This window comes from Ornithodoros turicata, chromosome 2 (assembly GCF_037126465.1).
Source record: "Ornithodoros turicata isolate Travis chromosome 2, ASM3712646v1, whole genome shotgun sequence".
Lineage (NCBI taxonomy): Eukaryota > Metazoa > Arthropoda > Arachnida > Ixodida > Argasidae > Ornithodoros > Ornithodoros turicata.
The window spans coordinates 51,147,505-51,162,094 of NC_088202.1; the positions used below are offsets into that span (position 1 = coordinate 51,147,505).

Sequence of the window (14,590 nt, forward strand, 5' to 3'; positions counted from 1 at the left end):
CTACTTTACAAGTAAGGTGTTCTCATATTCTTGCGCTGTCTTAGGCATTCAGCACAAGAAGACTTCCCCGTATCACCCTCAGGCTAATATTACCGAACGTGTTAATCGGAACCTGAAGATGATGTTGGTTGCTTTTACTAGTCAGCACCACCGTGATTGGGATCTTCGCCTGACTGAGCTGGCGTTCGCTACACGGACAACGGTCAACAGATCTACAGGCTTCACCCCGGCGTTCCTGAACTTGGGACGAGAGGCTCCTTTTCCAGTAGAGAATGCTCTGGGCCTCCGGGATGGCAGTACCCAGCCTCCTTATTCAAGGTACGCTGAGGACCTCCAGAGCCGACTGGACGTCGCAGCTCGGACGGCTCGGGAGAACTTGGACGTCGCAAGGTTGGACCAGGCTCGCCAGTACAACCGTGGACGACGGAATCTCACCTACAGCGTCGGTGATCTTGTCCTTCGACGGACTCACCCGCATAGTGATGCGTCACGTGGCTTTGCAGCTTCGCTCGCAGATAGGTGGGATGGCCCCTTCGAGGTAAGTGCGTGCTCCTCCGGCCTCACTTACAGGCTTCGTCGTTGTGACACGGACGAAGAAACGGGGCCAGTACATATCTCGGACCTGAAGACTTACCACCTCCGAGACCCCGAGAGTGAAGAAGCAGACGGTCAGCTTCCTCCTCTAGACCTGGACCAGGATCCTGTTCCCGGACCTTCCAGGCGTTACAGTTTGCGTCCCCGCAGGCGGCGCACGTAGCTGCCACTATCCTAGTCGCTAAATCCTAGTGCTCTTGAATACTTGGTCTTTCTTAGTGTGATTTCTGTTTCGCAGTCTTCAACTATAATCTTCTGGGGGAGAGCCTTTTCAGGCTCTCGCGGTTTGAAATAGCTTTCTCACCGTACTCCCCTTCTGCCCTCTCGCAGGTGCAATGTCTTCTCGTGGGAACATGCGTGGTCGGAAAGCCTCTGGCCACCCAAGATCCGTTGCTGAGCCTGGGGGGTCTTCAAGACGTTCCCGTTCCCCATCGAGGCCGGGTTCTGGGACACCTTTACGAAGGTCGGTGTCCACGTGGACGGTGGTCTCCGCTGGACGTCCGGTAGGATGGGCTTCCCGGTCCAAGTGGCAGTCGCAGCCTCGCCCTCTTCGAGGTGAAGACCCCAGCAGAGTGCCGCTTCCCTTCCGGGGGTTAACGTTGGCAGATAGGCACCCCAACGATCCCCCAATCCCGCTCTCAGAGGATGAGCGTCGACAGTTGTGCCAGCTGTGTGGCGTTCCCGAGTTACACCGTCGCACTCATCGTCGAAGCCAGCTTCATCTCGCCAAACTGGACGCTACCCGGTGTCCCGTTGACATTTCCTCCGCTATCGCCACCATTCAACGTTACCGCCCTGACCTACTCGTCAACCCCGGACCTTTTGGCCCCAATGCTGCTCCCCGAGCCCCAACCCGGACGACACCCGGTGTTTTCGTAGCGTCCTTCCCTCGCAGGACAGATGAGGACGTAGTCCTGGACATGCCGGATGACGAACTATAGACGGTTGGACACTTTGAGGGTGGGGGAGTGTGGGCACTTCTTTCTCTTCGGTTTTGTTTATTCGATGCAAGGTGGCGAAGGTGTGAGCGACGTAGGAGAGGGGCGTGGCGGGTGAGGGGGATATAGGCACACGGGCACGTGTGGTTTGCGTGACTTGGTTTTTTGGACGAGGCTGCGCGGTTGGGATCACGCCTGTGTGACTGTGTGACAAGGTATGAGATAAACCTTTGTTGTTTGAACCTTTTGCTTGCTGTGTCTTCCTTGGTGACGGAACGGACGGGCTGGCGCCCCGAGGTTGTGGAAACACAGGTTCCCACAGCCTATAGTCAGTCACTTTCAGAGTGGACCCCTCAGCTGTTTTCTTCGGGATTAATACAGTGTGCGACCTCCGAAAACTAAGAGAAAAAATGCCATTTTCCTCCGCTTCTCCGTAACGATTAAGTAAAACAGGCGTGAGCAGCTCTACGTACTTCTTGTAGAACTCTGCTCCCAAGCCATCCGGCCCGGGAGTGCGGTTGAAAGCTAACTCTTTGATTGTACACTGTACTTCTGTTGCTGCAATGAACGACCCTAACATTTCTTTCTCCTCCTCACTTAGCTTTGGCATGGTTGCAATGTACCTATTTATCAAACCCTCATCGACTTTTCGTGCTGTTTGTTCAAATAAACTCTTATAGTAATCGACGAATATCTCCCTCACTTTCTCAGAGTCACCCACTACTTTACCCCCGCGCTCTAAACTTTCAATGTGCCTACTACGCGTCTGCTTCCTCTCTGTTGCCAAATAGCTTTTGTTTGGCGTTTCATCCGGCAAATATCTCTTTGTTCGACATCTAACTCTTGCGCCTTCATACCTATGTTCGCTGAAAAGGTCGAGCCGGAGCTCGATTTCCTTTATATCGTCAAAACATGTGCCTGAGTATTTCGCCTCAAGCTGTACCAGACTGCGATGAGCTTCTGTCAATTTGGTTTCTTCACACATTCCTTGATATGCTATTATATTACTCCACTGGGAAGCATACACTAGCCACATCGAACCGAAAATCACCCCTGGAGATAATGTTAACATAAGACTGAAGTCGTGGCATCCAATGTTACAAAAGGACATTCCCCAGATGAGGATCGAACTCGCAGCCTCGGCATTGCTCACGACCACTGTCATATAAGTACCGCTCGCTAACCGGTTGCGCCACTGGGGAGCATACACCAGCCACATTGAATCGAAAATCATCCCTGGAAATGATGTTCACATACGACTGCGATCGTGGCATCCAGCGTTACAGAAGGACATCCCCCAGGTGACGATCGAACTCACAACCTCAGCGTTGCTCATGGCAACTTTCATGTAAGACCGCGCGCTAACCGGTTGCGCCACTCGGGAGCATACACTAGCCACATTGAACCGAAAATGATCCCTGGAAATGATGTTCACATTAGACTGCGATTGTGGCATCCAGTGTTACAGAAGGACATTAAGACATGTAAGACCGCGCGCTAACCGAAGAAGTCTTTGGACCCAGATGAGACTTTTAATCTTCTGATTTCAGAACTCCCTCGGAACGTCCCGGAGGGCTGCACTGCCTGTATAATGGGGTTGGTGTTACTGCTGCAATTGTGCCCCAATACAATGTTTTTTTTTTCTTTGCAGTTAAACGCGGTTGCGCCACTTGGGATTTTTGTTCCTGATCTTGCATTTTTATTCACGATTATGGCATATTTACAGTGATATCACATGAGTTTCACGCGCGTTACATTTCACGCATGACAATGGTCGTGAGCAATGCCGAGGTTGTGAGTTCGATCCTCACCTGGGGTTGCGCCACTCGGGAGCATACACTAGCCACATTGAACCGAAAATGATCGCTGGAAATAATGTTAACATGAGACTGAAGTCGTGGCATCCAGTGTTACAGAAGGACATTCCTCAGGTGAGGATCGAACACACACTCTCAGCATTGCTCACGGCAAGTTTCTTATAAGACCGCGCGCTACCCGGTTGCGCCACTGGGGAATATGCACTAGCCACATTGAACGGAAAATCATCCCTGGAAATAATGTTCACATTAGACTGAGGTCGTGGCATCCAGTGTTACAGAAAGACATTCTCCAGGTGAGGATCGAACTCACAACCTCAGCGTTGCTCATGACAACTTTCATATAAGACCGCGCGCTACCCGGTTGCGCCATTGGGGAACATGCACTAGCCACATTGAACCGAAAATCATCCCTGGAAATAATGTTCACATTAGACTGAGGTCGTGGCATCCAGTGTTACAGAAAGACATTCCCCAGGTGAGGATCGAACACACAACCTCAGCATTGCTCACGACAACTTTCATACAAGACCGCGCGCTACCCGGTTGCGCTACTGGGGAACATGCACTAGCCACATTGAACCGAAAATCATCCCTGGAAATAATGTTCACATTAGACTGAGGTCGTGGCATCCAGTGTTACAGAAAGACATTCTCCAGGTGAGGATCGAGCTCACAACCTCAGCGTTGCTCATGACATCTTTCATGTAAGACCGCGCGCAAACCGGCTGCGCCAAGGGGGAACATACAGTAGCCATATTGAACCGAAAATGATCCCTGGAAATAATGTTAACATAAGACTGAGGTCGTGGCATCTAGTGTTACAGTAGTACATTCCCCAGGTGAGGATCGAATTCACAACCTCAGCATTGCTCACGACAACTTTCATATAAGACCGCGCGCAAACCGGTTGCGCCACTGGGGACCATACACTAGCCACATGAACCGAAAATCATCCCTGGAAATAATGTTCACATTAGACTGAGGTCGTGGCATCCAGTGTTACAGAAAGACATTCTCCAGGTGAGGATCGGGCTCACAACCTCAGCGTTGCTCATGACAACTTTCATGTAAGACCGCGCGCAAACCGGCTGCGCCACTGGGGAACATACAGTAGCCACATTGAACCGAAAATGATCCCTGGAAATAATGTTAACATAAGACTGAGGTCGTGGCATCCAGTGTTGCAGAAGTACATTCCCCAGATGTGGATCGAACTCACAACCTCAGCATTGCTCACGACAACTTTCTTCTACGACCGCGCGCTAACCCGTTGCGCCACTGGGGAACATACGCTAGCGACTTTGAACCGAAAATCATCCCTGGAAATAATGTTCACATAAGGCTGAGGTCGTGGCATCCAGTGTTACAAAAGGACATTCCCGAGATGAGGATCGAACTCACAACCTCGGCGTTGCTCACCATCATTGTTATATCAGTACCGCGAGCTATCCGGTTTTATTGCTAACTGATGGCAGTTCATCGCTTTGGGGGTGTTGTGTGTTAGATCAAAGGGTAATGTTACGAGTCGCGATGTCATTTTGCGTTGTCTATAAATGTGTTTTGCAAAAACCTGGTTGAATCAAGACAGAGTTACCAATGGATTTCTTCGATTTATTACGACAGACCTCTACCCGAGAAACGTCACCGTGACGTAATCGATCACCATCATTAAAATAAAGTTGCTCTGTGAATTCAACTTCGGGGTTCAATTCACGGGATTAAATTAATTTCAATTAAACTTTGTAATCATGACGTTGGTAGACATAGTGAAACCGAAACAAAGCTGCCGTGTCACTCAGCCGCATTCCTCCACGAAGGTCACGAGGTCGTTTTTAGTCGCTTCGGTGTCCTCACAAACATTCGCTTCGCGTCTCCTGTCCACTGCGGAAAGAAAAGAAAGCTCAAAGAAAGTCAATGTCGTAATCCTGTGCAAAATGTTACCGTTAGTACGGCTTAGTTCGCGCTTGCTTAGTACACGAAGAAGTACTACGTGTACTCCGAGGGTAACACATACTCATGAGGCCCCGGAGCATGGTAGCCATCTGTAGAATGGGCTACCTAACAGGTAGGGCTACAGGTAGAGTAGAGCAGATCAAGGCCATAGAACTAATAATATGTAAGCTATTACACAAAATTCATAGAATATCAAATGATATATTTGTTGTGGCTTTCTTGTCACTCACTGATTTTCTAGTATAGTGGTTCCAGTCTACCAAGTTGGTGGTGCTAATGTACCATCTGATGTCATCCGTTTGCAAACAGGGAGAGGTCTATTGCTAGTTCGCTAACATTACAGCGCTTATTTACGCCAATTTTTAGAAAACGTTCTCGTTTTGGTAGTATGGGGGGGGGGGGGGGCAATGTGAACGGATGAGCAGCCTGTGTACACCAGCATTGATTCAGGCAACGTATACCGGGTGTTTCAGTGACTGTGTGGGAAAAATAGAGAGAGTGAGAGACAAAGTACGCTGCGTACATGTACAGTACATTACAGTACATGCGTTTGTCTGTGTTCCTCTTCGCAATCAGCCAGTAAGCTTTAACCAAACGGCTATTTTGTTTTATCTCTACCATGCGATCAACGATATTTATTCGTAGGGTACTTTTGCCATGTGCTGGAAGTAGTTTTATGAAATTTTAATTGGAAGATATTTCATTTCTTTAGTGGAACTCCGCAATTTGCCAAACCAATGTAACATTTTTTGACACAAGGAGAAAGTTTTTCATATAGGAATTACCCCATTCCATTACGAAGTACATTCCACAATGGTAGTTTGCCAGCCTTCCTGTCGCGAGTCTCCTCCTCTTCCAAGCGGTGGAACTCACCGATCACCATCATTAAAATAAAGTTGCTCTGTGAACATGAAACAACTGATGTTCTGAGGCTGGAACAACATAGAAGGGACAAATACATACAAAGCCTCAATTTGTGGGATACAAAGATGTGGGTTCGAGTCCTACAGCTGGCTAACCTTTTCAGTGACTTTCATCTTTCATTGCTCTGTGAATTCAACTTCGGGTTCCAATTCACGGGATTAAATTAACTTCAATTAAACTTCGATAAAACTAATTGCAGTACGTGATAGCGTAATTCTATCGTTGATTGCATATCCCCCCCCCCCCCCCCGTGTGTTTCTATTTAATATTCTTACGTGATTTCTAAACATCATGTATATTGCTTTTTATACTACCCTCTTTTCGTGCGAAAGGTTCAGCAGCTACATCCAGCTGTCGTGCTTGCATAGCAAATCCGTAATTTGAATAGCTAAAGCTGAAAGTGTTGAGAGGCTCTAATTCAAGCGACCCGGCGGCGGCGAACACAAATTGATAGGCGACGACGGCGCACACCTCTCCCTACAGGGCACACGGACAACAGGAGAGCTCGAAGACAAACACAAAATAACGATGTCTGCTTTCTGGTACATTGTTTACTAAACGAGACTGCTGCGTAAAGTGGGACTCGTTGTGAAAACTCTGCCTAACCAATGTGCAGTGATTTGCAATATTCACGCAACCTTCCGGCACATTCCCCAAACGCTATATGCTCTTCTCAATCCATGTATGTTGCATATATTGTACCTCCCACATAAATTGGGAAATTTTGCTGCTCAATGTGCACTACAGTTTTGCAGCAAGAAGCGACTTTCCTGACATCTGCGCCGTCTCTCCCTTTCATTCTTGGAATTTTGTGCCGCAACCACGAGGATCTGGCTCGATGCCGTGCTTGCTATGGCTTATCGCCGTCAATAACTTCACCATCTTCCATCTGCGCTGGCAGCGTACCGTGCGTGTCATCGTTTCTCGCATTATCGAAATAATATCCGTCCGCGGTAGCTTCGTATTCCGTCTCGTAAACTGCTGCATCCACTGTGGGAAGTCTTCGGACACTGTCTGTTCTGGACATGTTGAGAAGACCATCACACCTGAACTGCGCTCCTCTGGTGTGCGGAAGCCTTTGCGTGCGATAATTCTCCTTTCGGCGTCCCTGTCCGTCTCGGCTTGCCAGTATTGCAGAATTTTGCGCGTTGCTCACTGGCGCTATTCGAAGACATTGAACGTTCCTATTAAGGAAACTTGTGGAAGATCCTGAACATCCAACTTTGACCTGGTGCCTGCGTCTGTGTATTGATGCAGCGTTCCATGTTTTTTGTTTTCTTAGCTCAGTTTCTTCACAACGTCCCAGAGAAGTGAGGAGAGCAGAATGATGTGTCGACATCCGGTCAAACGCTGGCCGCTTCCTCCTAGGCTCGTGAGGATCACATGACCATTCGCGTGAATACGAATATGCACGTTTCTGCTGTAGTGCAATGTCTTTCTCCTGCTGCGGCACCATGATAACGCTGTCGCTTTTACTGGAACGCGCTGGGTTCTTTCGATAGTGTTGCACGTTACGTTTTTGAATACTATTGGGTGTCCTGCGTATTTGTCTATCCCTGGTCATATCCCCGTTTTCTTGTATTATCGAAGCCGGGAATAATGGAGAAATCTCTGGTACTTCGTGGAGTTTCATGGTATCTACTTCAGGGGTATATTCGTCCTCATACATGAGTTCGTTCAATGTGTCATCCTCGGACGTCACCTCTACAGTGCTCAAATGGGACTCTTCATTCATGGAGTGTAAGTCCACTTCACTCTCGCACGAACACGGGCTGCTTGGCAGGAAGGCCATGTCCATCTCTTTATCTACGTCATCTATGGTAAAATCGTATTCTGAAACTGATATACCGTCGGCTAGTTCGTCGTCGAATGACACAGCGCCGTCTAACTGTTGCTCGCCAAACTCGAAGGTTGAAGGTGCGGGCAGTTCCTCTTGTAAAACCTCCATGTTCTGACGGCATTCTACGTCTGGTATGTCTAATTCTTCTCCTTGAGTGTTGGGAACCGGAGGGCACAAAACCGCTTGTTCAGACGCAGGGGCAGTTAAATATAGAAACATGTCGATTTCCCACAGCAGGTCCGCCATGTTGAAACCAACTGCTCGACGTTACGAAGTGCTTGAACCACGTGGCTACACCGGAGAACTCAAACTAGCATGGATAAAGACTGGACAGGTGTCAGTTGATGCCCGGCGCATGCAGCCTGGAACAACAAAACAGCGCAAATTGTAATTTCCACAAAACACAAACTTAGGGTAACGTGACTTAGTCTTCGTTTTTCTACCGCAAAGTCTGATGATTTGTATGGCACAAGGGTGTCAGTCATAGTTATTTCCGTACTTCTGACAATATTCATAACCTTCGCGCGAGTCGCATTTCTAATGTGGGAGTATTTCGTTCTTTAATTTGAGGGAAGAAGCGCGAGAAGGTGTAGAGGGTGTTTGGTTGGTACATTGAAACATGATCATCGCTGTTATGTGCGTGTCGTTTGTCCTCCTTTCTGTCGCGTTGCCTGATCATGTTAGTGTGAGGAGCTAGATTTTGCGGTAGATCGCTTACCTCATCTATCTATGATCCATACTTATTTCCAAGAGCAAAACTGTCCGAAAGTTGGAGGCCACAGCGGCCATGCAGCTTTCGGGGAAATATTTTGAACAGTAGCGAGTAGCTTTCAGTTCGGCGTTATAAGGCACTTCCCGGCTTTCTTAAACACAGTTATACGTCGAAAAGGAGCAGAGATCCCCAAGAAATTGTGCTAGCTCGCAATTGGTGAAAATAGCAGCTGGCCAAAGCATACCATGTCAACGTTAGTAAAAAAGCATCAATTTTGCAATACTGCTGCCGGAATTTCAAAGCAAGTGTCCATACGACCAGAAGACAAGTCTTAAGAAAAGGCTTAATTGTTGCAATACAAAAAGACTCGCATTTAATATAGAACATGAACTTACCTTTTGAGTAGAGGTGACGTCGTCAGCTACTTAACACCCTACCCCCCACCAAGCTAGAGAGCAGCAAGCTCTGTCTTCTTTGCCCACAGAACCCGCGAACCGCGATCTGGCTCCGCCCGCGATGTCGATGCCGGTGTGACGCTTTTCCCATCATTGTCGAAACCCAATAATGAAATGAATAAATTAAGAAAAAGAAGAAAAAATTCCACGGAATCATTGTATCAGTGTTTTGTTGTTAGGAAGACAGAAACTAGAACACGGACACGGGTTGACTAAACCGTGTGGGTGCAGAAAAGACCGTAAGTTCATAAGTTTATTCATAAGTTCATTCACCGCTTCATAAGTTTATTCCGCAAGACAGTCACATTTTAGCTATGCGGGCTATACAGGGTGTCCCAGCTAAATGCGATCATATTTTTTTTTAATAGATACTACATCACTTTTTCCGAGATGAAATCAATTGCAATATGGCATATGCTGAAGGGCACTCCTTAAGAGGGCATTAGGAAACTCTTAAGGAAATGTCTTGATTAACTTTCGATAATTAACTTTGTAATTGTAAAGGCAACAAAGTTGTCGCAATGAGAACATCTGGTCCCTTCGGTCACCTTTCGTCGGAGCCGTTTTCAGAACAAAAATCTGTTCTATAAATCGTCCGCAAAAAAATTCGTGAAGGAACACATTCTTTTTCTTTATTTTGTTCATTGCACGTTCAGAAGCATCTTTCCTTCACCCTTAATGTGAGAGGGTGAAGGAGCACAGTGCCGCCTCATGCGTGCAAGATGATCTTTAACTCGCGGAAGCAAAACACAAACAAATGTATCGGGTGACTCCTGTCGGAACTGCCCTTATCTTGGGTTGCATTTTCTGTTTTCTATTGATCTTTTTCCAGGACGCAAGAGGCGATAGTGTGCTCTTTCACCCTCTCCCATTGTGGGTGAAGGAAAGTCGCGTCCCCGGAGATGCGCAATGAACAAAATAAAGAAAAAAAGTTGTTGTTTCACGAATTTTTTGCGGACGATCTATCGAACGGATTTTTGTTCGGAAAACTGCTCCGGTATCAGGTGACCAAAGGGACCAGATGTTCTCATTGGGACAACTTCGTAGCTTTTATAATTAAAAACTTAATTAAGACAATTTCCTTAGGAGTTTGCTAATGCCCTCCTAACGAGTGCCTTTCAGCATATGCTATATTGCAAGTGATTTCATGTCGGCAAAAGTGATGTATATACTTTTAAAAATCATGTTCGCATTTAGTTGGGACACCCTGTATATAGCTCCTATAAACCGTAAGTAAATTTTTCACAGCGTTGAAAAGCTGGTTTTGTATTATTGTTTCTTCAGTATCGTATGTCATGCTAAGTTCCGCTCGCTTCTGGCACATACAACGTGAAACTCGGAGTCTCGCCTTCCAGGAAACACATATCGACACGATATCACCCGAACGTTGTGCCCGCCTATGAAAGAACAAACGAAGACGTTGTTTTGCGTCGTAGACGTAAGCTTATAGTGTATGCTTGTTGTTTATGCTGATAGTCTATGCTCTCAGCTTTCACTAAGACGGTGGTCACGCTCCAGTATTCATCCACGGCCCCTGTGTTGTATTTCCTATCGGGCTGCTTCTGCAGTCTTGAGATTGCGTCCCGTCAGGTAAGTATGTACAAGAATAAGCTCGTGGCCCGTGTTGCTTCTGCTAATTTCAGTCTCGATTCTGCAGGCTTTGCTTTGTGGAAGGGTAAGCCACAGCTTACCCTTCGACAAAGCGATGGTGAAGCCATGGTTGTTCACCAAGTTGGTTCCCCATGGTGAAACCTTGGGGAACCAACTTACTGTTCGAACGTTACTCATTTGGGATTTAACCCTGTATTTCGGACACCTTTGTCTGCAGTGGTTCAGAGACTTGGCTTTCTTCATGCCGCAATTCAAACGGATCTTGAAATGCCCCGAGATTCATCGTAGCTTGATCACCAGAAGAACGGGGATTGCATCGAATCATATTGCCTGTCCATTGTGCAATACCTTCTGACATCGGAGTATGTGTACGTGTGAAACACTTCCCGACAGTGCGCGCTGGATGTTTTGTATGATTGTGTCAACACTGGATCTTCGTGCTTTGAAAAAGTATGTTGCGCAGTGCCTCATTTCCGTCGTTCTGGACTCGAGCAGGGTTGAGGATTGGGCTAGTTGGTATTGAGACATCTGAACTGAGAGCGCGAGAAACACGGATGAAGAACGGAGAATCAGACAGGACGGGCGCTAACTTCGAACTACGTTTATTGAAGAAAATGAGCAAAAAAGAAACCACCTTCATAGCACAAGTGTCACCGCTCTGGGCGCACCGGTTCTGAGGAAGATCAGTTCCTTTTCGGTTAAAGGTACCGGAGGTGTGCTTACGCACGCATCTTGATGGCTACTTATCTTTTCTGCTTCTATTATTTCCCTAGTTAGTTTAGTCTTGTTTCTTGCGATGATATGGCAATCTCGATAGATAGGTTCACATCCATGAGTGTTACAATGATAAGCCAACCACCCCTCTTTTTTCTTGTTGTTCACATGGTTTCGGTATCCAGGCAAGCGCCGCATTAATGCATCACCCAGTTTGACCTATATAACATTTTCCACAAGTGAGTGGTAACTTATACACCACTCCTTCATCACACGAGACAAAGGGATTTCTGTGCTCGGTACTGCAACTGTGCACAACCTGGGGACAACTCAATTTACTGAGCTTACTCAGCTCTTCCGGGCCGAGATAACAACCCTTGCTCCTGCTGTTTCACCGATCTTTTTTAGGCGGTGCGAGATGTTATGCAGATAGGGAATAACAACAGCCCTTCCTCTGTCATGGTATGGTGCCGTCAATTGATTGGGGTCATGAGCTCGAAGTTGCCTGAGCAAGGCCTCAGCTACAGGTACCACAACGTGCGTCGGGTAACCTGCACTATGTAACCTCGCGGTTTGTCGTTGAAGGCACTCAAGGCCAAGTGAAGCGTTGCAAAAGTCTTGGTAATGGTCTAAGGATAAACATGTGAGAATGCCGTAATATGTCTAAATGCAAGCATTCAGTCTTTCATGTAGACTTCACAGATTACAACAGCGCAGTGACCTCCAAGCTGCTCGCACGTGCACAGAGTCACTGCGGCACCGGTCAACTTCCACCAAGCCTCAGTTCGTCGACAAATTCATTACCTGAGCGGTAATCCTACACAAAGCTATGCGCAGAGCAGCTTTTTATTGCCATCAGAGACACTTTTCGGACACGAGTCGCATTCGGGCTTTCTGAGAATCCACAAACCGCGAGTTCCCTGGAAACTTCATTTCCACACTGACGCCGTGTTCTCTAAGCGACTAATTTGGTTCAACCACTGCGCCAGCCCACACCGAGTTCCCCCTAGTTCGAGGCAGCCACCCAATATAATTTTTCCGCGATCTCCACCGTCTTTAGCAGAGCGCGTCAGCACCTGTATATTCTTGTATCGTGATAAGGTTTGCCATTGTTTGTGCGCTTTTCATACCCAGTGTTCGGTTCCCAGATTGCTCTTGGGCCGGGCTCCCGTCTTCAGGACAGATGTCATGTACTTGTACAATGCCGTGGGATTATGTACCCACTGTTATCTGCAGGGGAGCTTTTGCACGCCTATAGGCGAGCCGCACTTCGTAGAGGCGCACTGAGTATTGTAGTCCAGCGCCCCTCGCGGCAAACACGCGCGCACTTTCCTGTACGTCAGATGTGGGCGGTGTAGATCCAGGGCATTCGATAACCGTCAGAAAGCTCAAAAAGGCGGAAAATTGTCAAGTTTTTACGTGCCTGTTGGTTTCGAAAGTTATGTGTCCTGTTTGGTGGCACAGGATAATAGACAAAATGTTTGTCGCAGGAGAATATACTCCGTTGTGGCTGCTGGGATATCTGATGGGAAACACCAAATTTCGGCGTCATGTTTTCAACTACGCGCATAATTGAAGAATTCATATATGTGCACAAGCATAGAAGCATGGTAGGACTCACGTGGTGGTTTGTTATGTCTGTACAGGGGGAGCTCGAGTGTAATAACCGAGAGCATTTATTCGTCGCTCATTTATATATATATATATATATAAATCTTTCATACTAGTGCAAAGCGTGTAAAAAAATTGTGTATCAATGCTGCTTTTACGAAATGCTGTGAGCGTAATATCGGGCTTTGTTCCAAGTAAGCTAATCCAGTCACAGATTTTAACCCTGAGTTGGCGAAATGCAGTGGGCGCACATATAACCTCTGTTGTCGCTTCATGAAAATATGGGGCCGAGAAAATCGCATTTTTTTATATGCCCCAACGCCTAGTATATTGTGAGTGGCTGGGAAGGTTATCCGTGTATAGTGCCAGATGACTCCACAACGTAATCCTGCAAAGAATGTACATTCCCTGGGTAGCTGAACCTCAGAAGGGTCTTTTTGTAGATCATATCTGAGGAAGCAGTGCTGCATTGTGTATATGTTGTGTTCCTGCTTCGAGTATTTCTTGTACAGATAACGAGCACTGTAAGGTTTCCCCACTTATTTCCTCTTTTCTTGGAAAAGCAGTACCACACGAATGCCGACTAAAAATTTTACTTTCAATACCTCCAAACAACACAGAAAAGCGAGTTGTGGTCACTGCTATAACTGACCAACACGACTAACATATGTCATATCTTGCGTTATGCAGGTCATTAACTCCACCAAGGGAAGACTGAAGCTGCTTTCTAGCAGCTGTCGGACGATGCATCTCGTTTTCGTTTCTAAAAGGTTCGAAAACTAAAATCGCAATTTCAAATATACAACTGTTATGATCATTCACTGTTTCACACATTGGAAGCGGAGCTGGAAAACCGAGCTACTACAGCGCTTGTTAATTATGTTTCTCGTTGCAGCTTTTCAGCTTGAACCGATAAACAGCAACGCACAGCGATTCACAGGTCGTCCATTCAGCGGCGAGCTGTTCCCGAGCATAAGCGTTGTTGCTGGCGGACGTAATTGCTGCAGATTGTAATGCAACGTGGATGGGCGACTTCACGAGAGCTGTCAGAGGATGAAAAGAAGCCGCCTTCGTGGGAACATTTCTCGATACGAAAACGGTTATTTAGCAGGCTCTTCGCATTTCAAGGGTTATATCAGACTGGACGAGGGAGAGAATTATTGTAGCGGAAGACAAAAAAGATTGAAGAGTATGTGGATGTCAAATCAATTAACCTCAAGACATCATCACGCACACACACATCATGGTCAGGAATGATGTGCTTCTTTATAAGCACCTGTTACTACACGGCACTCGCTCATTTACATGCATGTTCTTCACCGCCACAGGATGTCATAAATAAACCAGGACTACGTTACTTGTGCTGCGTATGTTTTGCTTGCCACTCAAATTACTACTTTCCCTCGCAATCTCATAAA

General features: G+C 46.9%; 1 protein-coding gene and 1 long non-coding RNA gene across 2 annotated transcripts; one reads left to right on the forward strand and one right to left on the reverse strand.

Moving 5' to 3' along the window:
- Nucleotides 1–6,760: 6,760 nt before the first annotated feature.
- Nucleotides 6,761–9,310, reverse strand: LOC135383464 (uncharacterized). Its single transcript, XM_064612903.1, has 2 exons — nucleotides 9,177–9,310; nucleotides 6,761–8,431 (listed from the first exon to the last, which is right to left on the reverse strand). Exon 2 carries the CDS (start codon nucleotides 8,313–8,315, stop codon nucleotides 7,080–7,082), a length of 1,236 nt encoding a protein of 411 aa, XP_064468973.1. The 5' UTR covers nucleotides 8,316–8,431; nucleotides 9,177–9,310; the 3' UTR covers nucleotides 6,761–7,079.
- A 1,313-nt stretch (nucleotides 9,311–10,623) lies between these two features.
- LOC135385390 (uncharacterized) lies at nucleotides 10,624–14,529 on the forward strand. Its single transcript, XR_010420400.1, has 3 exons — nucleotides 10,624–10,826; nucleotides 13,863–13,942; nucleotides 14,068–14,529. It is a non-coding gene; the product is annotated as an uncharacterized LOC135385390 (long non-coding RNA).
- Nucleotides 14,530–14,590: the final 61 nt, after the last annotated feature.